The 27,125-nt window shown below is 40.3% G+C and overlaps 1 protein-coding gene across 1 annotated transcript; it reads left to right on the forward strand.

Moving 5' to 3' along the window:
* The first annotated feature begins 1,230 nt into the window (after positions 1-1,230).
* LOC105013875 (solute carrier family 26 member 6) lies at positions 1,231-27,125 on the forward strand. Its single transcript, XM_010875712.4, has 19 exons — positions 1,231-1,593; positions 5,649-5,788; positions 10,858-10,968; positions 11,957-12,297; positions 16,213-16,365; positions 17,425-17,507; positions 18,745-18,892; positions 20,469-20,582; positions 20,707-20,784; positions 20,869-20,964; positions 22,485-22,591; positions 22,709-22,778; positions 23,916-24,008; positions 24,387-24,497; positions 24,759-24,887; positions 25,071-25,277; positions 25,493-25,547; positions 25,670-25,815; positions 25,941-27,125. The coding sequence occupies exons 1-19, from the start codon at positions 1,457-1,459 to the stop codon at positions 25,965-25,967; spliced, it is 2,346 nt and encodes a 781-aa protein (XP_010874014.2). The 5' UTR covers positions 1,231-1,456; the 3' UTR covers positions 25,968-27,125.

The raw sequence follows: 27,125 nt of genomic DNA on the forward strand, positions 1-27,125 counted from the left end.
TTGAAATAGTGCCTCTTCAACTTCCGATGACTGAAGCAATTTCTAATGAGCTCAGAGATACTAATCAAGTCCTACAGCTGCATTGAGACCATCTTGACTGGCTGCATCACTGCCTGGTATGGAAACTTCACCGCCCTCAATCACAAGGTGCTACAGAGGGTCAAGAGTAAGGTCCACTACATCACAAGGCCTGAGCTTCAGTCCCTCCATGACTACATCTGCAGCCGGCAGTGTTTGAGTTGGGCCTGGAAGGTCACCACGGACACACACCATGTGAGCCACAGACTGTTCGCTATGTTTCCAACTGTAAAACGATATCAGCGCATTGGCAGCACCATTGAATCTATTTGCAACCTAGAGACAACCCTAACCCTAAACTGCGTTGGTTTTTCTGTCTTTGTGGGGACCAGAAATATGACTCCCTAGTTTTCCTATACCCTAAATCTAACTCTCACCTTAACCTTTACTTCAACTTTGATAACTGTTATGCCTAAAACTAACCTACTAAATCTAACAAAATTATACTTACTCCCTAATCCCTAAAATCAACCTAAATTCTGACACTATTTTAATGAATAGTGTTAACAATCTTTGTGAGGAGTTCAAACACAGAGACATACACACACACACACACACACACAAAGCCACACTTTCTGCTATCAAGACATGCGGTTAGCCTAGTGGTTAGAGCATTCAGCAAGTTAAGCTGGTTGGTTTGATTTCCTGCGCCAACAAAGTGAAAACGTGATAAATGTGCCCATGACCAAGGTGCTTAACCCAAATTGCTCCTTTAAGATGATTTGGATATCACAAACATTATTAAACTGTACCCTCTATGTATTTTATAAATATAATCATACTTATCACATATAATAACCTCCCTTGAGAAGAGGGATTACAGAAGATTTTACACCTGTATTCCAGATAATACTTGTCATAGCATGTTAATCTTTTATGATCTATTACCTTATTGTATAAACATCAGGCTGTTACCATGCAAACTATCAATACAATAACTCCAGACAAGATGTTTTCAATTTCAATATATTAATATTGTTCAATGAATAATAGGATGCATTGTTGAAGAAACTAGCATCATTTCCCTGCACCTTTATACCTGTTGTAAACTGCGTGCATGACAAATACATTGTTATTTTATTGGAGGGGACAGCATGATTGGGCAGGATAGGAGTGTGAGGTATTCCTTCATAAGGGCAGGAGTGGAAATTGACTCCCACACTGTCAAACTGGATACACACCAGGACACAGCCAGGAGTACATTCAGGACTAAGCTGTGACTTAAGCGTGGCTTCTTGTATTTTGTAAACAAGTTGCTAGGGAGTTTGTTGACAATTAGGGCCAAGAGGTTTTTATCTGAACAGTGTTTCATTTGGGACCGACAGACTGAAAGAAGAACGCACAGGCAGTTTTGGAAGACAGATAAAGACTTATAGCCATGAGTGCTGAGGAGCAGGGTGCTGGGGAGTTTCACATACATAGGGACGTTATGGATGAGTTATGCCTGAACAAGGTGGCCAAAAGACGGATTCAATACACCAAACCAATAAAGAAGAGGATGAAAGATTCACTCAGGTAAGAGCACAAACTCGTCATTAATGTTATTTTAATTTGACAATGAATTGTGATGTAACAGGATATTTGCATAAAATGTACATGACATTTGCATATCGTGTGATTCCTGCCGCACAATTATGTCAGATCTTATGTTTTAAAACAACAGGCTGAGCAGCACCTCCTCCTGGAAAACATATACATCTAAAGCAGCCTCTTTGGTCTCAAATTATTTACAAGCCCAGCAGATATTGAGATTTTATATGTCTCTACTACCATTGTGCCATTGTAAAAATGATTACAGTGGCAATATGTAAGATTTCTACTAAACTACCAGCATAAATAAAAGCGTAAATAAACAAAATGCCCCCCACTGTTAACCACCCAGGACTAGCTAACACTGTTCTGATCTCAGTATGGGAAGAGGAGATGGAGTCCAGTCGTGTCATTGTTTAAATTCAGTCTTGTAAATGGTACAAGCAGGATCCTATTAAGCCTCAATTTCTCCATCAAAGTCATTCTGAAGTGCACACTAGATTGCCAGAGCAAATCATAAGGAAATATAGATTTTCATATCATTAATTTTGCTATGACAATGTATAAATAATAATTTATATCTAGGATTTTCATACTTAACCAAAAAGAATAAGACTACTGTATGTGTTTTGTCTGGCCTGCATTCTCACCTACAATTCTCACCTACAATGAAATCAAACCTTGACACAAATGGAACCAGACTGAGGACACCCTTTTGAAGCAAACCATGTGCCTTGTTTTGTCAGTTTCCCAGTGCATTTAGTGACTTTCACTTTCACAAGTTCAGACAAACTGAACTATAAGTAGAGGTGTAAAAATTTGAATGTAAATGTACTTACCCAGTGTTCAACAGCAGCAGGCTGTGTTCACCAGGTGAGAAAAGCTCCTAATTATGACTTAAATTACATACCTGGTCATTTATGTCCTACCTAGGAACTTCCTTCAGCTGGTGAACACAGCCAAGTACTTTTACTTTGTACTTTAACTCCTCTGACTAAAAGGACTAACACGTCAGAATTTTGTGATGGAAAAAAACACTTTGGAGTAGTTACTCTTTAACACTCAACGGTCAAAATATGAATTGAATTGGTATATAGTAAAGAGTAAATAACTTTTCAACATGGTAACAAAATAATAACTGATTCATTGAATTCACATCGGCAACTCAACAATAAAATTGTTGCATTGGTTGCAATTGAATATTACTTCTGAAATCCGGAAAATTCACTTAATTTACAGCTATCTTACAAACTACATGAACAGTATATGTGTAACCCTACAATTAGTAACACATCTGCAACAGCTGCTGACTCCTCTCACTTTAACAGCACAACTACCAGACTACACCAGTTCCTATGTTAATACTGGGACACACCCCTGTCAGTATGAGACGTTGATTTGGGTCAACAAGCCTGAGGCAATGGACCAGAAAACACTAACAAAAATCAACTATTAAGTATATATATATATATATATTAAGTTACACGTTAAGAAATAACTGACTTTGTTCCAGAAGTGCACCAATCATTAATCAATGCATACACATATGGTTGAAAATAGTAAATCCCTGGAACTTACAGTCATGCATTTTCACATTTAGAGCAGTCCATGCCTTCTCCATATTAAGGTACTGCATTTCAAACACATTTAATTACATTCTCAATTGGAAAAGTGCAACAAAAAAGGTAAAACGTGTAAATAATACACAGAAGGCTGACACGAAATACATTAAATTCAAATGTCAACAGGTTAAAATAGTTTGCTTGACAACCCTGCAACATATGGGACTACCACCAAATACTGTCACAGAGGAGTATGAAACAATATCTCCACCGATTGAACTTATATTGTATTACAACGCAGTCACTAAATATTAACTTATCAAAGAGTGATGCTTCACCACTGTATTAATCTATCACACTCTGAGACTGCAAAAAGAAAGAGATATACAGTTGGTCCAGGCAGTGTGACATTTAGACAGAGGTGAAAAGTTTACTTTTTGAGACTGAAATCTAGGCCATATAGAAAATAAGCACACAGCAAAATCCACAGTACAAATTTAAACAGATTATCATTATCAGATTAACATTGGTGACTCAGCTTTAAAAGCAAAAATAATTGCTTGTGTGAATGTAATGTCTGGCTCGAGCATAGGTTTAAAACTTTACTTTATTACAGTAGTTAGCTAGTTAATTTAAGGAACATTACATTTAACTTTGAAGGTTACTAACATGTTAGCTTCTCTTCAGTTGTATGAAGTTGTTGGCTCAGGGGAGACAGGATGTAATGGAAAACAAGTGTTTGTTTACATTAGAAAAAACTTCAGAAATACAACTTGCAGGTCAATCTTGTAGAACGATATCTTCATAACTACGAAAGACAATTTGTCAGAGCAAGGGTTTCTATATTATTTTGGCTAACCCAGGACAGTGTCAAGTTTCTAATCAAAGAAAATTTCAATATTGCCCAGTGTTTAAATGAATTGCCGGCATCTCCTAACGCCAGGACCCGGTACCTCTCATGCCATGAAATCAAAGCATAGCGTGACATGATCAATAGTTTCTTCAGATTTATTCCTCATTTGATGTGTATAGCCAAATGAAAGGGATACTGTCAAAAATGGCTGCAAATCTGGTGTTGACTGTGCAGCCAAAACAGGTCGCTGCAAAGTAGGCTGCTGCTATAAATACCAATAAATTGTCCTCAGGAAAGAAACATATTTTAGTAACCTCCAAATAAGTAGTTTGAGTTAGGTTCAAAATATAACTAAGAGTGGCAGTTGCACAACACACCACGGGAGAGGTAGTTTTCTGAGGATATTACTCTTTATTCTTCCAGATTATAGCTTACAATACGTGTCTCAACTACAATTGTGTGATGTCTGAATTGACGTGTCGCCCATCCACTTGTCATCCATGTGTGATTCAATGATGGGGTGTGCACACTGAACATGAATTGTTGGGAATAACGCAATATAAAGGACTGAGGTTATACACACATTGGCTGAGAATCAAACTGTTTATTTATTGTGATGCTGTTGTAGGGGTTACATTATTGGTAGAGTGGGCTACAAAATACTGCACCATGTAAATAGTTAATGAGGTTTATATTGTGATAGTGTGGGTTTGATTATTATATTTTTTTTTACATTGTGACTACTGCTGGTGGTGGCGCTGTTACTTTTCCTGGTCTGTGGAAAAATACATTGTTCTGTGGTGTTTAACCTATGACCTGGAGAGGAAGTAGGCCATCTTTTGCTGTGCACAGGGTGGAAGATATTGTTTGTGTTTTAAGGTCTTGTGGGTGCTGCAATGCTTATGTTTGAATTTGAAAATAAATTGTGTATAAGTGTATCTGTTGAGAAAAACAGAATAGGGATAAAGATTTAATATCAGATATTATTTTTACTACAGGCTAGTCACTCAACTTTAGAAAGTTTTAATTTCACACAGCTGTAGTTGTGATACAAATTATCATTATTTTCATGTGCATTACTTCATTATTCTGTCTGCATACCGTCTTGGTGAAAACAACAACTGGTGTTTTTTTATTCATCTTTTAGAATACTTGTTATGAAAAGCTGTTGCCAATTGGATGAAAATTTAGCTACAGTCATCCATTCTTTTAGCTGTGTGTTGGGTACAGGGTCATGTGTCTGTGGTGGATAGGCCATGACATCACTCTCGTTCAAGGCCAACTGATAAACACCTGGCAGCAGCCTATTTAAAAACCCCAAAACAGATTACACACAATTTTGTAACTGAGTGGTTGAACATGACCTTGGCTATCTCTCACAACCAAATATGTTTTATGGTTCCCTTTGTCATGAAGGGACACAATGTATGTAGATTTTTTGTTTTAGCATAGCTTGTATGACTTAGTTGTTAAAATGAACAGGAACAAACCTCTGCCTTCACTGTGGCAATCCAGGTGCAGTTGCCTGTACGCACTATGAGTATTTCTCTAGTCATAAATGGATTTAAAAAATATATGATTCTGTTCTTCACCTCTCCTCCACTCCAACCCTTCCCCTGGTCCAGGTGTTCAGTGCCCAAGCTGAAGCGTTCTGTGCTGGGCTTTCTGCCTGTACTGTCATGGCTGCCCCGCTACTCACTGAGAGACAACGCCCTGGGAGACCTCACCTCTGGCATCAGTGTCGGCATCATGCACTTGCCTCAGGGTCTGTACTGTGTCTACTGTTTAAAGCACTTCAATTACAATCAACATGTGGTGGAACTGTGCAAAATTTTCTGAATTGAATAGAAGTCTATGAAGACAAAGACTTTTGACTGCGGATAGAGATGGTCACAATCTAATCCTAATAATCAGGTCCACACAACTCTACTTGAGAAAAAACATATCTATAGCCCAAAAAGAATGGTACTTGCCCTGGTAACAGGTATCTCTGACTAATTTGTTAAGAGGTTACCGAAACTCGAAGTTTGTGTTTCATATTGAGGGGGTCAGGTTAAATGGGTCCCAGGATTTTCACTCTTTTTCTGGGGTCCAGGAGAACATGACATTAAGTAGAGAATTCATAATAACATCACAAGTAATGGTTTTGAAATTATAATGATATGTTTTTGAATAAAAATGCATTCAAAACATTTCTGGTAATTTGGTGAATATATCAAACAGAAAAAACGATAAACTCTGTAATTTCTTTAATTTAAACAACAGTCACCACCAAAACCCAGATTCAACTCAATGTAACTGTCATAATCAATTACGGTTTAATCAATTATGAAAAATGTTACTTGATATGTTACTTGACACCATCTAAGATTAACAGTGACTTCGAAAAGTATTCAGGCCCCTGACAAATTCTCTCATATTAGAGAATTACAAATGGTACATTGAAATGTTGTTATACATCCATCCATCCATCTTCTTCCGCTTATCCGGGGCCGGTGTCGCGGGGGCAGCAGTCTAAGCAGAGATGCCCAGACTTCCCTCTCCCCAGACACTTCCTCTAGCTCTTCCGGGGGGACACCGAGGCGTTCCCAGGCCAGCCGGGAGACATAGTCCCTCCAGCGTGTCCTAGGTCTTCCCCGGGGTCTCCTCCCGGTGGGACGGGACCGGAACACCTTCCCAGGAAGGCGTTCCGGAGGCATCCGAAACAGATGCCCAAGCCACCTCAGCTGACCCCTCTCGATGTGGAGGAGCAGCGACTCTACTCTGAGCTCCTCCCGGGTGACCGAGCTTCTCACCCTATCTCTAAGGGATCGCCCAGCCACCCTACGAAGAAAGCTCATTTCGGCCGCCTGTATCCGGGATCTTGTCCTTTCGGTCATGACCCAAAGCTGATGACCATAAGTGAGAGTAGGAACGTAGATTGACTGGTAAATCGAGAGCTTCGCCTTGCGGCTCAGCTCTTTCTTCACCACGACAGACCGATACATCGACTGCATTACAGCAGAAGCTGCACCGATCCGTCTGTCAATCTCCCGTTCCATCCTTCCCTCACTCGTGAACAAGAACCCTAGATACTTAAACTCCTCCACTTGAGGCAGGCACTCTCCACCAACCTGAAGTGGGCAAGCCACCCTTTTCCGACTGAGGACCATGGCCTCGGATTTGGAGGTGCTGATTTTCATCCCCACTGCTTCACACTTGTTATACATGATTATTCTTTTTTTTTAAACAATGAAACAAAAAATCTATTATTTTAAGGTGATATTGGATTTATGTTAGGAAAAATCAAGACGGGGACTGAGATACAGTGGGTAGAACAAGTATTTGATACACTGCTGATTTTGTAGATTTTCCTACTTACAAAGCATGAAGAGGTCTGTAAATTTTATCATAGGTACATCTCAACTGTGAGAGACGGAATCTAAAACAAAAATACAGAAAATCACATTGTATGCATTTTATTGCATGACAAGTATTTGATCACCTACCAACCAGTAAGAATTCTGTCTCTCACAGACCTGTTCTTTAAGAAGCCCTCCTGTTCTCCACTCATTACCTGTATTAACTGCACCTGTTTAAACTCGTTACCTGTATAAAAGACACCTGTCCACACACTCAATCAAACAGACTCCAACCTCTCCACAATGGCCAAGACCAGAGAGCTGTGTAAGGGCATCAGGGATAAAATTGTAGACCTGCACAAGGCTGGGATGGCGCAATTATTGTTGGCGCAATTATTAGAAAATGGAAGAAGTTCAAGATGACAATCAATCTCCCTCGGCCTGGGGCTCCATGCAAGATCTCACCTGGTGGGGCATCAATGATCATGAGGAAGATGAGGGATCAGCCCAGAACTACACGGCAGGACCTGGTCAATGACCTGAAGAGAGCTGGGACCACAGTCTCAAAGAAAACCATTAGTAACACACTACGCCGTCATGGATTAAAATCCTGCATCAAACACAAGGTCCCCCTGCTCAAGTCAGCGCATGTCCAGGCCCGTCTGAAGTTTGCCAATGACCATCTGGATGATCCAGAGGAGGAATGGGAGAAGGTCATGTGGTCTGATGAGACAAAAATAGAGCTTTTTGGTCTAAACTCCACTCACCGTGTTTGGAGGAAGAAGAAGGATGAGTACAACCCCAAGAACACTATAGGTTTCCAATGTATGAAGCCTTAGCTTGACGCTCTAAAGATTCCCCTCGTCCAGATCCACGTCAATAAATCCACAGGACCACTCGTGAACTTCAACTATTTACTTTGGCATAAGCAGAAATTAATACACACATATGGCCAATTTCAGAATCATTAATATTAGGGAGAATCACGAGAGTTCAAAAAACTGTGTGGCTCCACTCTCTTCTTGCCAGACTGCCAGAACATCACCCCCAAAAACCTTTCCTTGTGAGAGTATCAAAGAAAAATAAAGGTGAGGTCAGTACTAGGACATAACAATAACAATATCCTATTCCCAGAAATTACAAATGTAAGAAATTAGATTATATGCATTCTAAATAATCCACACATATAGGTGTGAAGAATAAAACAATTAAGTTACTACATACTGTAAACATGAACTGTAAATACATTAACCTGTAAATACTGTAAATATTCCTTCTGATTCCGAATAAACAAATTAACAGTGTAGTTACTATTGTTTGCATATTAACTTACATAATTGAATCACAATTAGTCAAGTATTCACATTCTAGTTGGAAACTGTATTTAGGCCCCTACAAACACCATCCCAACCGTGAAGCATGGAGGTGGAAACATCATTCTTTGGGGATGATTTTCTACAAAAGGGACAGGACACTGTATTGAGGGGAGGATGGATGGGGCCATGTATCGCGAGATCTTGGCCAACAACCTCTAAGAGCATTGAAGATGGGTCGTGGTTGGGTCTTCCAGCCACAACACACAGCCAGGGCAACTAAGGAGTGGCTCCGTAAGAAGCATCTCAAGGTCCTGGAGTGGTCTAGCCAGTCTCCAGACCTGAACCCAATAGAAAATCTTTGGAGGGAGCTGAAAATCCCGAAACCTGAAGGATCTGGAGAAGGTATGTATGGAGGAGTGGGCCAAAATCCCTGCTGCAGTGTGTGCAAACCTGGTCAAGAACTACAGGAAACGTATGATCTCTGTAATTGCAAACAAAGGTTTCTATAGCAAATATTAAGTTCCGCTTTTCTGATGTATCAAATACTTATGTCATGAAAGAAAATGCAAATTAATTACTTAGAAATCAAACAATGTGATTTTCTGGATTTTTGTTGTAGATTCCGTCACTCACAGTTGAAGTGTACCTATGATAAAAATTACAGACTTCTACATGCTTCGTAAGTGGGAAAACCTGCAAAATCGGCAGGTTATCAAATACTTGTTCTCCCCACTGTAAGCCACAGAGAAGACAAAAATCACTTTGAAGGAGCTACCAGATTTAAATTGCTGGGAGTAGCGTAATGGTGCACCAGTGACCATATCAAGAGATCTGCATATCACTGGGCTGAATGGGAAGGTGGCAAGAAAATGTGGGTTACTGAAAATGTGGGTAACCAGGGACATTATCCCCTGGTCCAGGTGTGCTCATTTTGTTGTCAACATTGAAACCAAACAAGATTTCTGGCTAACGGCACAAACCTAACACTGCCTCAAGGCTACATCTGTACAGTGAAATGTCATTAGCAGGAATTGGACAATTTGACTACTTGGATCTACTTAAAATTGAAAGAAGAATGGGTGGAGCAAAAGTTATTCACATTTTAACTGGAGAACAAGGCTAAAGCAACACTGGAGTTGCTCAAGAACAAAATGGTGAATGTTCTTTAGGGCAGACTGCCTGACTAACATGAGAAACAGGCTTCCTTGAGCCCACAGTCTATGTTCAAATACCCTTGAACATGGCAGGGCGCATTATCCTGCTGAATGATTCCAATGCCATCAGAGAATACCGTTGTCATGAAAGGGTGCAAATGGTCTGCAACAATGCTTAGATAGGTGATACGTGTCAAAGTAACATCCACATGAATGACAGAACCCAAGGTCTCCCAGCACATTGCCCAAAGCATCACACTCCCTCCGCCAGCTTGCCTCCTTCCCATAGTGCATCCTGGTGCCATGTGTTCTCCAGGTAAGCGACACACACGCACCCGACCATCCACGTGATGTAAAAGGAAACATGATTCATCAGACCAGGCCACCTTCTTCCATTGCTCCGTGGTCCAGTTCTGATGCTCACATGCCCATTGTTGGCACTTTCGGCAGTGGACAGGGGTCATGCTGACTGGTCTGTGGCTACACAGCCCCATACGCAACAAACTGTGATGCACTGTGTGTTCTGATACCTTTCTATCGGTACCAGCATTTCAGCAATTTCAGCTACAGCTTATCTGTTGGATTGCACCACACATGCCAGCCTTCGCTCCCCATGTGCATCAGTGAGTCTTGACCCCCCAGGACCCTGTCATCGGTTCACAGCTTTTCCTTCCTTGGACCACTTGTGATAGGTACTGACCACTGCAGACCGGGAACACCCCACAAGGCCTGCAGTTTTAGAGATGCTCTGACCCAATCGTCTAGCCATCACAATTTGGCCCTTATCAAAGGCGCTTAGATCCTTACGCTTGCCCATTTCTCATACCTCTAACACATCAACTTTGAGGACAGAATGTTCACTTTCTGCTTAATATATCTCACAGGTGCCATGATAACGAGACTATCAGTGTTATTCACTTCACCTGTTAGTGGTCATAATGTTATGGCTGAGCGGTGTATAGTTCCAGAATAATCCCATATAATATTTGAAAAGAACTGTAATTCATGTAATGTTTCCTTAAGGTATGGCCTATGCTCTCCTGGCCTCTGTGCCCCCAGTGTTTGGTCTCTACACTTCCTTCTATCCGGTACTAGTCTACTTCATCTTTGGAACCTCCAGACACATCTCCATAGGTAAGACCGAGTGTAGAGATGGTGGAAAGCATGACAAAGAGAAAATAATTTTTTTTTTTTATTAGGTTAAAGGAATATTTATTTGCAATACTCTGTTAAAATGTATGTATTAGCAGCATTATATTTAACAGCATTTGTTATATACATTATATTATAATTACATTTTATGTAAACACTTATTTTCATGTGCAGTTTATTTTCAAGTTGAATAACATTATTTATTTCTGAGTCTTGTCTTGTTTCTGCAAATCATTTAATGTAGTGTTCCTTCCAATATAGCTGTTTTTGTCAAAGAGAGACTTAAGAGTTAGGGGTTTTGAAAGAAACAGATAAATGCTCGCATTTTGGTATCAAGGCCACTTATGGATACAAGGTTTATGTATGCTGGCTATTAGGATGCTATGACTAAAGTGGAGAGAGCAATTTATTAGCTCTCTGGTGAACTTTCAGCAGAAAATTAGCTAGTTAGATAGTTGAACAACAAACGAAGATTTAGTTGCATTGGACAGCCGGCTATTAAAAGAACTGTGAATTAAATTCATTCTCAATTGCCTTGCACTGCTGGCTAATATACAAGAAAAACAGCAACACATTTAATTTCTTCTTTAAAATGTGTTGCTGTTCCATGTGTTTATGCATTTTATCACACATTTTCTTTAACTCCAACCTCCAACACATGGTAAAGAGAGACTTATATTTAGCACAGAGGTTCAGGTTAGGTTTAAATTGTATTGTATTGTTTTATGTGTTATTGCTTATCATTCATTTTATTTTCAATAAATTCTGTAGTAGTATTCCTGGCATCCTGAGTGTGTTTTTTCCCCTAGCACAACAAAAATTGATGTTGTTCCCTATCTCCATATTTACCATATGTAATTCTTTCAATTACTTGGTGTAAGGTTGGTGAAAGGATTTGACAAGGAAAGCTTTTAGGAACATATTCCCTTAATGATTTCACTAATATGAAGTTGTGTGTGTGTGTTCCCAGGCACATTTGCTGTGATCAGCATCATGATAGGCAGTGTGACAGAGAAGCTAGCTCCAGACAGTAACTTCCCATCCCTAAATGAAACCAACGGGACTGGAGGTGTAGATTTAGCAGCCCGTGATGCCTACAGAGTACAGATAGCCGCTAGCACCACTGTGCTGTGTGGACTATTTCAGATTCTGCTGGGCATGATGCGCTTTGGTTTTGTGGTTACTTACCTTTCTGAGCCCCTGGTACGTGGCTACATGACAGGAGCAGCAACACACGTCGTCGCCTCCCAACTCAAATACGTCTTCGGTATTGACCCTGCACGCTTCTCCGGACCGCTGTCTCAGGTCTATGTGAGTACGCAGACACATCCACAGACACACCAAGCACACAGGTCTATGTGAGTATGCAGACACACCCACAGACACACCACGCACCCCGGTCTATGGGAGTATGCAGACACATCCACAGACACACCATGCACACAGGTCTATGGGAGTATGCAGACACATCCACAGACACACCATGCACACTGGTCTATGTGTGTACACAGACACATCCACAGACACACCATGCACACAGGTCTATGGGAGTATGCAGACACATCCACAGACACACCATGCACACTGGTCTATGTGTGTACACAGACACATCCACAGACACACCATGCACACAGATATTTGACCCACATTTAAAATGTAAAGTTTTTCACCAAACAGTCAGGTTTTTCAGTCTCCATTAATTTGGCTTGTCACTGAAATTCTTGTTTTGATTTGAAGAGCCTGATAAGAGGCATATCAATCTGCTCTTGAGGCACTTCTCAACAGAAAATGCTGGTTCCTGGACACTATTAAGCTGTTTCAGTGGGAGTTGGGATACACCAATAATTTCAAAAATGGAATTTTCCATTTCACACCAACACACTTAAAATGCTTACACATGTGTATGTGAAATAGAACATACAGTTGTGCTCAAAAGTTTGCATACCCTTGGAGAACTGGTAATATATGTACCATTTGTGAAGAAAACATAAGTAAGCAGGCAAAACACATGTCTATTATTTCTTAGGGGATTCACATTAAACTGTAGGTCCTAACAGAATGGCACAATCATAAAAGAAACATGGCAACAAAGAAAAAAATGAACTGACCCCTGTTCAAAAGTCTGCATACCCTTAGGCCAAACATTCAAGGGTATGTAAACTTTTGATCAGGGCCATTTGGGTGATTTCTGTAATTTAAAAAGGAGCCAAACAACTGTGTGATAATAAATGGCTTCATATGACCACTATCCCTTTTTTTCATATTTTCAAAATCAATGCCAAAAATTCACAATTTCAGTTAGGGTATGCAAACTTATGAGCACAACTGTAAAGTACCCTACACTTCCAGTGTCTTGGCTGTTCGTAGTAAAGCTTGGCTCCTGATTCTTTACCAAAACAACCTAGACTAATTAGACATTTTTTGGATTTTTAGGATTGTGGCTTGTTGTAGGGTGGAGTGGCTGAGCAGCCCAGCAAGACAGATTCTAGGGACAAAGGCATTACAGCAAAAGAAATGACGATTGACAAAGCAGTTTAAAGCAAAACCAAAGTCAAGAACAAAAAGAACATCAACAAAAATACAGTATAAGCAGTTTAAGTGTAGAAAAAACTCAAACTCATCAAATTCATAGACCCGCCTTGTCACACAGTCTCACATCATGTCCCGTCATGTTTGTCCTCTGTACAAACACACCGATCTGTGACAAGGGGAAAACCTCCACCAAAAAACTTTTTCTCACATCCCATCCTTACCAATAATGGTTTTCTCCATATATATATATATATATATATATATATATATATATATTTTTTTTTTTTTTTTTTTTTTTTTAAAAAAGGAAAAAACTTTGAGGGCACTCATTGAGAGCCCCAAGTTTCAACTGCCAGGTAAAGGAATCCCGTATTGTAGGCAACGTAACAGATCTTCATCCACTTCCATTAAATAAATGGTCTAAAAATCCCTGAATCTGGCAAGAATGACTTTTGCGTATCTTACGTGCACTACTACGCCATTACGCCTCTTGAACGCGCGAATTTCAAAAATGCTAATCATTACGTTTTGCTAGATGACGGTAGAGACATGAGTAAAAGAAAAGATGCAAGCGGTGCTCAAAAGCTCAGCAATAAACTGTTGTCTGAACGAGCTCGAGCAAAACACCAGTAGATTACATCCTTATTTAGACCAGCCAGAGAGGAAGCTATCATCAGCATCTCCACATAAGAAACACTACCGCAGCAGGTAGCTAGCAGCAGCACGTCTTCACCAGCAACCAGCCTATATCTCCTGGCGGCTGGGAAACCCCCGCACTCGTTGAGAGCCCCGGTGTTTCGACTGCCAGGTAAAGAAAACCGGGAAGTAGGCAACATAACAGATCTTATAGGCGAAAACGGGGTTGGTCTCAAAATCCCTGAATCTGGTAACAATGTTATTTGCGTATTTTACGAACATTATTACGCCATTACACCGTTTTCAAAATAGATAGCTTTTCATTGCATTTTGATAGATCATGGTAGACATTAGAGAAGAAGAAAAAAGCAAAGCAGGGCTCAAAAGCGCAGCAATAGTGTTGTCTAATCAAGCTCACATAAAACACATTACGTCGTTATTTAGACAAGCCAGAGAAAAAGCTATCATCAGCACCTCTACAGACGAAACACTGCTGCAGGCGCTAGCTAGCAGCACCACGTCTTCAACAGCAGCCTTCCCAACGCGACATCAGTGTACATTTAGTCAATAAAGATAGTGACGAAAATGTTCGTTAAACACTTATTTTTCTGTGGCAGTTGACGAGAGGATAGCTGACTAAATAGAAACAGAAAGAAAGCGAAAAGAAAAGTACTTTTCATTTTGGTTGACAAAAACGAGACTAGACAAACATAACTTTGTTACAATCACAATAGTCAGATGTAACTACCATAGATGGATAGGAGGATTTTGGAAAGAGAGGTTCTCAGTGTTTTTTTCCCATGATGCGCTTTCGGATATACGCGCAGGCAAATTCCGTGCCGTGGTGTCTGGAGACGTGGGTAGCCTATACCCTAAGTTGTTAACTATCAAACGTTTTTGAATAGTTCTTACATTTCAAACTGATAGTTCTTACATTCCATCCATGTCAATTAAACTGCTCGAACAATAACGGGTGAGCAACACACATTTTCCTCAGGCTAAATACATTTCGGGAAATGTCACGCTTCCATAATGTGCACAACTCTGCGTCTATAATTGTAATAAATAGGCCTTATTGTAGGCAATATCAACATTGTATGTGAAACATTATATGTTCCATTGGCCTTATTTGATATAGTGATAGGTTTAGGCTACTATAGGTAATGAGGCAATAACTGATTGGACTAAAATGTGACTAAAACATAAGGGCATTTTTTTTTTTACCATAAATGCTCTTTGTTTTCGTCATTTCTACAATAACTAGACAAAATCATTATTCAAATGATATAAATGTGTATAAAACTGAAAGTATATTTGAGTCAAAATGATTTAATGGCTATATTCTGCTGATGCAATTGTGCTTTTGCAGTTTAAACTTGTCTCTCTTTTTTAAATTATTGAATATGTATTGTTAAATGTAGACAGCCATCAGTCTGTTGACGTAAGAGGCAGTGGTATAAGATAGTTAATAGATGAAGATACATTTTGAGGGGTTTTGGGGGAGGGGCCTCGAGGTCCGACCTAGCGGGGAGGCCTCTGCAATGTCCGGGCCACCACTGAGTAGTACACCACAAGTCAAGTACTACAGTACAATTCTATTAGTATTGTACTGTATAGTATTGTACTATTAGTATTGTATTGTACTTGTTGTACAGTACAAGTGTTACATATGGTCCCTTTGACACATGTTCTTACTTTGCCAGACAGCTGTGTAAAACTGACAGCAATATGATCCACAGGGTCAAATCTGCCTGGGATACTGCTCTCTATTGCTAAAGACATAAATAATAGCTTCCATCAATCTGACAAATCCCTCTATATGTCTAAAACCTAGTCCCTTAAACATGCACAGCTACTGCATTTGGAGTGTCATCCTTCCTGAACCAAGATTTTATTTTTTAAATACTGCTATATTTGAATTGGTTTGGTGAAAATGTATTTAAAAAAAACTCTGTTTTTGTGTTCAAAAAGCACGCTGTATGTAACCTTGGATATCAAAGGTGTGTTTCTGCTTTTTTTACTATTTAAGTTACAAACATCCCTCTCTTTCACTCCCAGCTCCTAATTGATATATGTAGACTGCTTCCTGAGACTAACATTGGGGCCCTGGTGGTCAGTCTAGTGGCCTTGGTGGTCCTCATAACCGTCAAAGAACTCAACACCTGCTATGAGAAGAAGCTGCCTATGCCAATTCCAATAGAACTCATAGTGGTAAGTCCACAACACCTAACCATGATCAGTGTTATCCTGTTCATTAGTCACATATAGTAGTCTTTCTGTCAAGTCTTTTGGGTTCGTTTAACATGTGAGTACTAGTTAATGCCACTAGAGGGCAATACGGCTAATATCAACATGTCAATACGACTAATATCTATGAGTGTAGTTTCTCTTGTGAACAGTTGTCATATTTTTAACAAAACTGTCCGTAGCTAATTCATGTTTTATTAATTTAGACGTTTTCATGTTTTGGGTGTAGGTCTACCTATCTGCACATCTCTAAGATTCTATATAAAAGAACCGATCAAATGAACGACCGGGTCGTGTCTGTTGCAAATTGACAAATCATAACGTCATTATTAAAACATGTAAATATGAAAATGCGTAATTTGTGCTAGCATAATTGCCTATGTTGTTGTCCAATTGTAGATATGAATGTGTCTTTTACGTCACGATTAAGGTGTCCGGTATTTCAGAAAGTGCAGTGCATTCTACTGTCCCGCTAAAAGGAATTAATCTGCGTTCTAGAACTCATTCTAGCCAGTCAACAACAGGTATCCAAAAATAATGTGGTATAAATGTTAAACGCCTTTATCACGTCTTTACATGTTTGCATTGAAAATAAATGTATTTAAATAGAATTTGGTTCTCTGTATCTGACTCATTTTATTATCTATGAGAGGATTGGCAGCACCATTCCAACCATATGATTAATTTAAAATGTTGGAAAACCGCTGTTGCAAGATCCGTTAGAAAACATGTTATAACAAAGTGTATGCCCATGGCTGTTGCACTGAGCTGCTATAGTCATGTACTGTGGTCATATCCTTATTCTTACTTTAACAGTCCAGAATTGCTCATCATTTGCTTAGCAGTTTTTGTAGTAGTGATTAGTTCTCTTAAATGAGTGGCCTGTTTTCCTGCATGGATTTGAAGCCACCCAGGGTCTGAAATAATGATTTACTTACACATGAATAAGTGGGACAGTGTTTTTTCTGTTGTTGTGACCATGGTAACTTAGTATGTGCTGCTGTGTGTATTGGTGTGCAACAGATCATAGCAGCAACACTCATCTCATACTACGGGGACCTGAACAGCCAATACAATGTGTCTGTGGTCGGGGAGATCCCCCAAGGGTGAGTGTTTATGAGTGTTTATGAGTGTTTATGAGTGTGTGTGTGTTTACATTTCCACAAAATAAAAACCAAAATGGAAAAGAGAGACATACAGCTATAACGAATCAAGCAAACCTGTTTAGCAAACCTATTTTTTATGTGGTGAATAGTCTGAGTGAATTAAATGTTTTATATACATTCATCAACAGAGATGTACAGTAGTGAGCATTATTTTCATACTTCTTAGTATTGTGAACTATCCATTTCAAGATGTTACTATCCATTTAAAGCAGTTATGCATGAGACATGCCTCTACCTCCTTTTATTTTTGGTTCAATGGGAGAGAATGATCCAAACAGGCCTACGGCATGGGTTTTGCTGAGGCAATCTACCATAACTTTTATTTATTTTTTAAAATTGCTGAGCTGCTTGCGGTTTGTGCAGTCATCTAAAGATAGCTAAGTGGGACAACTACATGACCCAATAACAGTAAGTACATTTAACTCAGTAAGTTTAGCTATCATTTTAAATCCATCATCTTTGCTGTGGGTTGCTGGCAGAAGAGCTTGGAGACGGTGTCCTTCACCCCAACCCTTTTAAGAAACATAATGACAGCACTCACAAATGTTTGGAAGTCTCTGATGCACCTATGGTGTACGGGATGGAGAGACTGGTAAAATCAAGACTTTTAAAGAATCTTTTGCCAGTGGTTAGAATAGCCAGAAATGTAGTGTCTGACGTAGGCTAGCAAGCCATCTACTATGGCATTAAGGCAGTCCACAGACAAACATTTAACATGCTGCCACATACAGTGCTGGAGTCAACACGTGTGGGAACACCCGATTTTAGGCTGCAGTTGCACACTTCCAAAACACAATGGTTGTAGGCCTCTGTGGAACCCTCTAATTCCAATGTGTTCATCTGCATCTTAATGATTAACTCTGAACAAGTATTCAGTGTTTATGAATATTTGTTCCTTTGCATCTTAATGATTAACCCTACACAAGTATTCAATGTACTTAATATGGGTCAATGAGTTTGTGTCATTTGTCTGACACCAGTAACCAATATGAAGGACCTAGCAGAAAGCCAGCAAGATATAAAAGGATGGATTGAGTAAGGCCTGGACAGAGTCAAAAGTAGAGCACAAACCTTCTAAAATGGCACTATGTGGAAGTTCCCTAGCCAATATATCCTAGAGCAACATTATTCCCTTGTAACGCTCCCATGCCCATCTTCCCATTTTCTCCCACTTTAGACTGAAGCCTCCAAGTCCACCTGACATCAGCCTGTGGGGTTCGGTGGTTGGCGATGCGTTTGCTGTGGCCATAGTTGGCTACGCCATTAATATCTCCTTGGGCAAGACATTTGGCCTTAAACATGGCTACAAGGTGGACAGCAACCAGGTGGGTCATACAAACAAACACATACAGGCATAGTGGCTCAAAAACTCATGTTTTGGGGTTGTTCTGCTCTGAAAGATTGAGAGTGGCAGGGAACACACTGTGACTGTACCAGCTAACAGCTCTCTTGTTCTGAATGTTTAATGACTGCTCTGCTTAGTCAAGTATGGAGAAGTAGAACAGCAGCAGTTAACAATACAGTACTATCCTTTGGAGCATTCTTGTGCAAGCACATATACACACATACTCATAAAGTCGACACCACTACACCGTATATGGAGGCTTCAGACAACACATTTTAATGCTTGTGTATGTATACATTGTACTCATTTTAGAGTTTATTACAGCACTCATCAACATCTCATGTATGCTGCCCTCTCCTTCCTACTGCTTTAGTAATGAAGCACACATATTGTGTTTATAAGATTTGTTTCTATTTATTATTTGAATCAAACTGGCCAAAATAAAAGAGGAAAGTTGTATATATAAATGTTATTTGTCGCTCAGAATACATAATTTATTTCTAAATGTAGGATACTTTCCAACCCACAGAGCCCTAACTCAAGTCTTTTTCCAAAATATTAAGATTCATTTTTTTCATTTTCTTGCCAAAATTAGATACATTTTCATTGTGGCATCGTAGTTCTTCCCAGAGCCGGTGAGACTCAAAAGATAATGGGTCCATTGGAAACATTTTGTTTGTACTTCTGTACAAAAGTTTTTGTCCTTTTTCAGACATTGTTCTTGATTCTTTGATTTACATGTGTTTTTAATGTCTACATTTTCTATTTCTTTTTTAGAGGGCTGTTATGGTTCTAGTTATGGTTCTAGCTATCGATCTATGATATTTTGCAGTGTTGTAGTTAGTAGCCTCTTTTGTCCGTCACAGTTCCAGAGCTCACGTCTTGTTGGGAGCTGAGCCCATGCTTCCTTGCCAGTGTATTTATTTATTCTTGCCCAACCATGTTAATGATTGATCACCAGCAAATAATGACACATTAATTTGTACAGATGTTGTGGCATAAGTATTGAGAAAGAAATGTTTGCTCCTCTCAAAAATCTTTGTCTGCAATAAATGTAGGCACCAGTAGCCAGACATGCGTTATTTACTGTAGGTTTTTGTATTTTATTTATTGAATATTTGGATAATTTCTTGGCACTGAACTTTGAAGAGACAGCAGCACACTCAGATGCAGTCAGTCTTTAACGGCATATGAAGCACACTTCTGGGTTTTCTGATCCCAAGTAAATTAGATCACTTTATGTGTATCATTTGGGATCAAAGGGATACGATTACAGATATGAGTGTGACGAGACTGGCAGACACTTGGCAGTTATATCCAATTGTATCACATGGCCATGCCGGAGCTTGGTGAGCGCAGGAAACCCCTGATGGCAACGCTTCCCACTTCCAGAGCAAAGCTTGACAATTTACATCACACATGGGGCTTTCCAGCCACTTGTCAGCTACTGGCTCAGTTAAGGCTGGAACATAGGCTACGCCTTCCAACGCTGTGCCATATGGCTCTTACATTATCACCCCCTCTCTGTCCTCTGTCTACATTCTGTGTCTCTGTAGGAGTTGGTGGCTCTGGGTCTCAGTAACACAGCTGGAGGATTCTTCCAATGTTACGCTGTCACCTCTTCTCTGTCTCGTAGCCTCATCCAGGAGAGTACGGGGGGCAAAACACAGGTAATACACACATACACAAACACACACACATTCAGAAAGGTCCACCACCTAATATTTCCACACGCGACGGCTGATGTGTGTGTGTGTGTGTGTGTGTGTGTGTGTGTTTGGTTATTTTTGTCAGGTTGCCGGGGTGATTTCATCAGTGATTGTGCTGGTCACTGTTTTGCAACTGGGGACACTGTTTGAAGAGCTACCCAAGGTATCTATCTATCCTCCCCCCCCATACACACAACATGCCAATACTAATCTGATGAGTGTGTGTGTGTGTGTTTGTGCCCTCTAGGCTGTCCTGGCTTGTATAGTGTTTGTGAACCTGAAAGGAATGTTTAGGCAGTTTCTTGACATTCCTGCCCTCTGGAAGAGCAACAAGGTTGACCTGGTGAGAGCCACACTTCCTTAAACGTCACTTCACAATTTGTAATATCTATGTCCTATAAGACCTGCATCATAACAAGGCTACGCCTTGTTTTGGTGGGTCTGGGCATACTCCCCAAAACATATTTTCAGAGTTACAGAGTAATCTTTAGAGTAACAATGGGTGTAAAATCTATAAAAAATAAGGTTATCTTTGTTCAAGGTTGGCTTACAGTATACCTGTACAGTATAGTTTGTGTTAGACACTGATCTAACTTCATTTCTATCCAAATAATGAAATTAAAGTCCAGCTTTGTCCTCATCCATCCAACCAACAAAAGGCACAAAAACAGATGTATGTAGCCAAATTACTTTTGTCAACTATAGTTTATAGTAAATGAACATATACGTATAGTACATTATCTGTTTCTAAACGAGATTTTAGATGAATTCTGAATTATTTCAAAACAGATTTTGTCATCAGCCCATTAAGTAATTTAAGAAATAAACATGTAATAACCGGATCTCCCTTCCTCTGAACAGAAAACGTTGCAATATGTTAACTTTAAGCCCAAACAAACCTGAATCTGTGAAGCACGCACAGTTTTGCAACTGTGTTCCGTTGAACCGAAGAATTGAACGTAACTCATCTCTAACCCCAGATTACCAGCATATCCAACAACATTTAAAAAAAACATCATCTTGTACTGAGTAATAATTTGATCAAGTCGTTAATGTTTGTGATGAATATTAGTGACATACAAATGTTAGCTAGCATGTCATTAATGGGAAATTCATATTTTCAGTAGTTGGTCATGACATAGGCCTACCTTAAAAATAGGACCCCCTATTATCGGCCAACATCCCCAATTATTGGCCACCTTACTATTTTGTAGAATTACATTATAATTGATCTTAGTCTTCTCTGAAGTGTCTACTACAAAGTTGTGAATAGCTTTCTTGCCTTCAGGTAAAGGAAAAAAAAAAAGACTGATCACTTTGATATTACATGACGTCTGGTCTGTCGCGCAAGTCGAATTTCACGAATTGCAGCTTCTCTAAAAATGTCCATACATTTAAGAGCTAAATTTTTTTTTAAACCTCCATTCATTTCTACAAAAAATGGTGGTGGGCTAGCTGAAAACGTGCCGTTGCTTTCCAGTGCATTTAAATGTTGAACTTGGGAGGTTTTACTTCTCTGACCATTAGAAATGTCCAATAATGGGGGTGGCGGGTAGCGAGACGTTCGCTACTACAGAAGAGAGCTCTCTTCAGATGAGCGAGTTACGTTAAAAGCATCAAACTCAACCAAAAATGCTGCCAAATGAACATGAGTCTATGCAATTTCTATACAATTTGTAAGAAGTTTAGATGCAATGGAACTGTTGACAAAAAAAGAATCACGGAGAAAATATATGGACTGATATATTGATTTATTTAGGAGGGGCTAATTAAATAAGTCTTAGCGACGTCCCTGCTAACTACTGATTAATATAGTGCGACTGGGAAATCCCTATTGATTGCCTGTATCTCTGCTGCCCCCAGATGGTGTGGTTGGTAACGCTGGTGTGTACTGTATTGCTGAACCTGGATATCGGTCTGGCTGCATCCATTGCCTTCTCACTGCTCACTGTCATCTTCAGATCACAACTGTGAGCCTGTGTGTGTGCACGCGTCTGGGAGTGTTTGGTTTTAGAAATTCGATTTCCCTTCCACGGTACTGTGTCCATCCTTTATTCTGGAAGTGAATGATATTTTCTCTCTTCTAGACCACGTTACTCAATCCTGGGGCGGGTTCCTGGGACTGAGCTCTACCTGGATACAGATACATATGAGGAGGTGAGATGCAGGAGCTTGGAGCTCTTAGTAGTTGGGTTAATGGAAACAAGCAGTAGACAGAATTGGGCAAGTAACCAAAAGGATGCAGGTAAAATGTGGACCTTGAGCAAACCAAATCGAGGGTTCACTGTTTAAAGCAGAAGTCAAGTCTTATTTGTACATTGTACCGTTTTTGAAAATCGAGAAAACAGTTTTCCCCAGAAGTAAAAAATACAATAAAATTGGTCAGACATTCTATGGTCAAATGGCTTAACCCAATAGGGATACCAAAAGATTGCAATTGATTATTTCCTATTGCTCCTATTTGTCACATGCACTTGGCTGTTAGCTTTATCTCATGTTGGTGTTATAAGTGTTAAAACTGCACCAAACTTCCCTGCTTTCCCTACGCTGCCTGGCTACCCAAACTCCTTGGTTTAGCCAAACGCCAGAAACACGTTAGTTTCTTCACCTCTAGGATTCTGGATTTTAGCACTTCCTAGGCAAATTGTAAATCCCAAAATAACGGTTACTATTTAGCCTTTTAAAATGCTTTCCCCGTGTGGGTTGTGGCTCACATTGTCCAGGAAAAGGATGGGTTTGGTGTGAACAAGAACCCACATGAGGAATGCAGCTTTTTGAGAATTGGCAAAATTGACTTTGATACTCTGGTGAATTTAACAGGCCAGCCTTTTATATTCAAATTAGCATTGGTATCATTCATAGACACTGAGCTCATGCATTTACCTTTCTAATTAGCACTGTTGAATAAACATGAATATGACTAATTGCAAATGTGAAATGTGTGATTTGTTGCTCCATAGCTATCAGTTGCATGGACCACAATGTACATTCAGGCTCTAGCAAGCTAGCAAGCAAATACGTTATTATTGTCCATACTGGTCATTAGTGCCACCAGAGAATTGGTTGTGATAAGCTGTGGCTGTAAGAGATTAGCTTTGATGTCTGCCAGGCACCGCAGTGCCCCTTAGGCACAACACTGTGGTGCTGAAGTGTAATTTCAAGCCATTTGTGGCCGGGAGATCCATGGGATGTTGTATAATGGCCGGAAGACGTTGCTGTGGATAGTTAGTGGGCTTTAAAGCGGTTTCTAAATGACCATCGAAACAACCATTTGTGTGTTGGTTTGCCCCACAGGTGAAAGAGATACCAGGTGTCATTATCTTCCGTTCCTCCACCACAATGTACTATACCAACGCTGAGCTATACCTGGATGCCCTGCTGGAGAAGGTAGTGTCTGGGTGTGTGTGTGTGTCTGGGTGTGTGTGTATGTGTGGGGGGGGGGGGGTGTGTGTGGGGGGGGGGGGGGTGTCTGGGGGTGTGTGTGTGTCTGGGTGTGTCTGGGGGTGTGTGTGTGTCTGGGGGTGTGTGTGTGTCTGGGTGTGTGTGTGTGGGGGGGGGGGTGTGTGTGTGTGTGTGTCTGGGGGTGTGTGTGTGTGTGTCTGGGTGGGTGTGTGTGTGTGTGTGTGTGTGTGTGTGTGTGTGTGTGTGTGTGTCTGGGTGGGTGTGTGTGTGTGTGTGTGTGTGTGTGTCTGGGTGTGTGTGATGCACATCCATCACCCTGTACCTCCAAATCTTTCAACTGCTTTGTTTTATTTTCTCTCACAGAGTGGAATTGACATAGGAAAGCTACTAATGAAGAAAAAGAAAAAAGATTCTGAACAAAAAAGGGCAGACAAAAAAGAAGAAAAGAGAGCCAAAATAAAGGCAAAAAACCAGGTGAAACACATCACCCTCTGCAGCATTCACCAATTCACCAGATCCTAAACGTAACTTCCGTTTCCCTCCAAAATCAGGATGTTGAAACTCTACATAGGCAATTCTTTTTGACCTCCTGTGTTAGGTAACCGGCACATTACATTATAGATCTAACAAACACACATTCCACTATAGGACTAACGAACATACACACAAACATTCAGACATACATTTACACGTTGCTATCATCTGATTCTCATTCATCTCCCTTTTCCTTCACAGAAGTGTTTGAATGGACACTTACCCAATGGAACAGTCCACCCAGAAGATAAGGATGTAGAGAAGGATTTCCAAGACCTGAGAGGGAACCAACTGGCCGTTGTCGTAACTGACAGCACCGCCAACGGAAAGGTATGTAGTAGGATTCGCTACAGGAAACAGGATAATACTGAATGTGGAAAATAAAGACAACGTTGCTGAAGCATGTTCAAATCACAGCTTTTGGCTAGCCCCCTGAAAATATATATAAGAAATTTGAATATTTGTATTTGATAAGAGCAGAGGAAACATTGAAATGCTCTCTGTCAATCCAAGGTAAACTGGGCCTTTGACCAGCAAGGTACCGGGTCTGACCAGGACTCTGAGATTGGTAGTTATGGTGACAATCACATAACACAGGCAGCCAGTACCGGATCAGAAAGCGAGAGCGGGAAGAGCGCCGACAACAGCACACACACCATCATCCTGGACTTGTCCACAGCCAGCTTTGTCGACACGGTTACAGTGAAGATTTTGAAAAACGTATGTGTGTGTTTGTTAGTGTGGCAAGGGCATGTGTTTTTGAAGAATGTGAAGGTGCTATAGAAGAAGAATAGACTGGGGAGGGATAAGTGCAAAGGGGATGAAGACAGGACAGTGACAGGGAAATGGGGAGGGGGGGTTAAGATTAGTGTCTTTCTGTCTGGTTTTCTGCCTTTACATTTGAAATGTGAACTTTCTTTCTATTTTTTCCTCAGATATTCAGAGACTATAAAGAGATTGGCATTGATGTCTATTTAGCTGGATGCCAAGGTGAGCTTGTGTAGTAAATAATTCAGGCGGTGCTGATCTTGCTGACCTTAGCGTGTGTGGTTTGTCTTTGTGTTTCAGGTTCAGGCATATGTGCTGTCTAACCTTGTTTGTCTCTACTCCAGTCTGTGTGGTGGAGCAGTTATCCATTGCAGGTTTCTTCTGTGAGTCAATCCCTAAAAGCTGCCTATTTGCTACGGTCCACGATGCGGTGTTACACAGCCTCCGGGTGCACGGGGACAAAGACAGACCACAGTACGAGTGTGTTTTGGTTAGTGTCGCAGTTTGGAACATTCCCTTAAAAAATTATCTACTTTCGATATATTATTTTCCAAGCGACTGATTCGTTCATTTATTCACATAATCTTATGTTCCTTTTGATGATATCTCCTTTAGGACATGAGCTCCACTACCAAGATGTAACCGTCATAGGAGTCAGCAACTTCCTCCTCCTTCTCCTCCCCTCCTCTAGCCTCGTCACTACGCCTCCTCGCCTCCTCCCGTCACTATGCCATCAACTCAGTGGCTTCCCCTTGTCTCTTCCCTCTCTCTGTGAAGGAGAATGCACCACAGATATATCTATGGAATGCACCACCACGACATGACGGTCAGTTTCCATGGAGATAAATGGTGCCGTTGCTGTAGCAACAGGGCTTTTATAATGGCTTGTAATGAGCCAGCCAGTGAGACTTCACTTCAACCCTCTCGGTCGCTCTCTCTGAGTGTATGAGAGACAGACAGAAAACGAACAAGAAAATGGCGAGAAAGAAAATGAGTGGGAGGGAGAAGGGCAAAAGACAGGAAAACAGATGGGAACATATGAGAGAGGAGGGAGAAAATGGAACCCTGGACTAATATGAATGTGTATTTATAGACATGGAGCGGGTGGTGTGGGGGGTGAGGTGACAGAGGAGAACTGAGAGTCACTGTGTGAGAGGCGTTTGTTAGTTGACCTGCGGTGTGTTTGGGTATGTGTGTTTGGGATTTGCCAATTGGACCAAGGCAGTTCCCCATGATGTTATGTTTAAAAAATGCAAAATGCCAAACATCAGACAGCAACCTCATAGGGATTGGCTGGGAGTGTAGTCAAGTCATTTGTTTCTCTCGCTCTCATCCTATTTCACATTTTGCTGAAACAGAGGCAGTGTTCTCCCTGAAAAAATTTTTTTTTTCTAAAATAACCCTCAACACATAATGCTATATTTACCCAGTATCAGATCAGCGATAACCACAATGTTCTTGGTCATTTTGATCCGTAATTTAGCCTTGACCTTGTTCGATAACTTGTGAACAGTGTGTCCTGCAAACAATCATTGTTCTGTACATACTGATCCCATGAGGATGATTTTCCTATGACCCCAGAGACTAAACAATAATAATCTGAAGTTACAGTGGATATAAAGACTACATGCCTTCAATATGATCTTGTTTCTAACAATATATAAGTGAATAATTGTGAACACCCTTTATTGAAGGGAATTTAACAGTATTCAGATTTAACCAATCACATTCCAAATCATGCACAAATGTAAAATACTGTCACCTCAACTGAGATTAATTGAATAAAATCAGCTGTTCCTG

Source organism: Esox lucius, chromosome 12, assembly GCF_011004845.1.
Source record: "Esox lucius isolate fEsoLuc1 chromosome 12, fEsoLuc1.pri, whole genome shotgun sequence".
Classification (NCBI taxonomy): domain Eukaryota; kingdom Metazoa; phylum Chordata; class Actinopteri; order Esociformes; family Esocidae; genus Esox; species Esox lucius.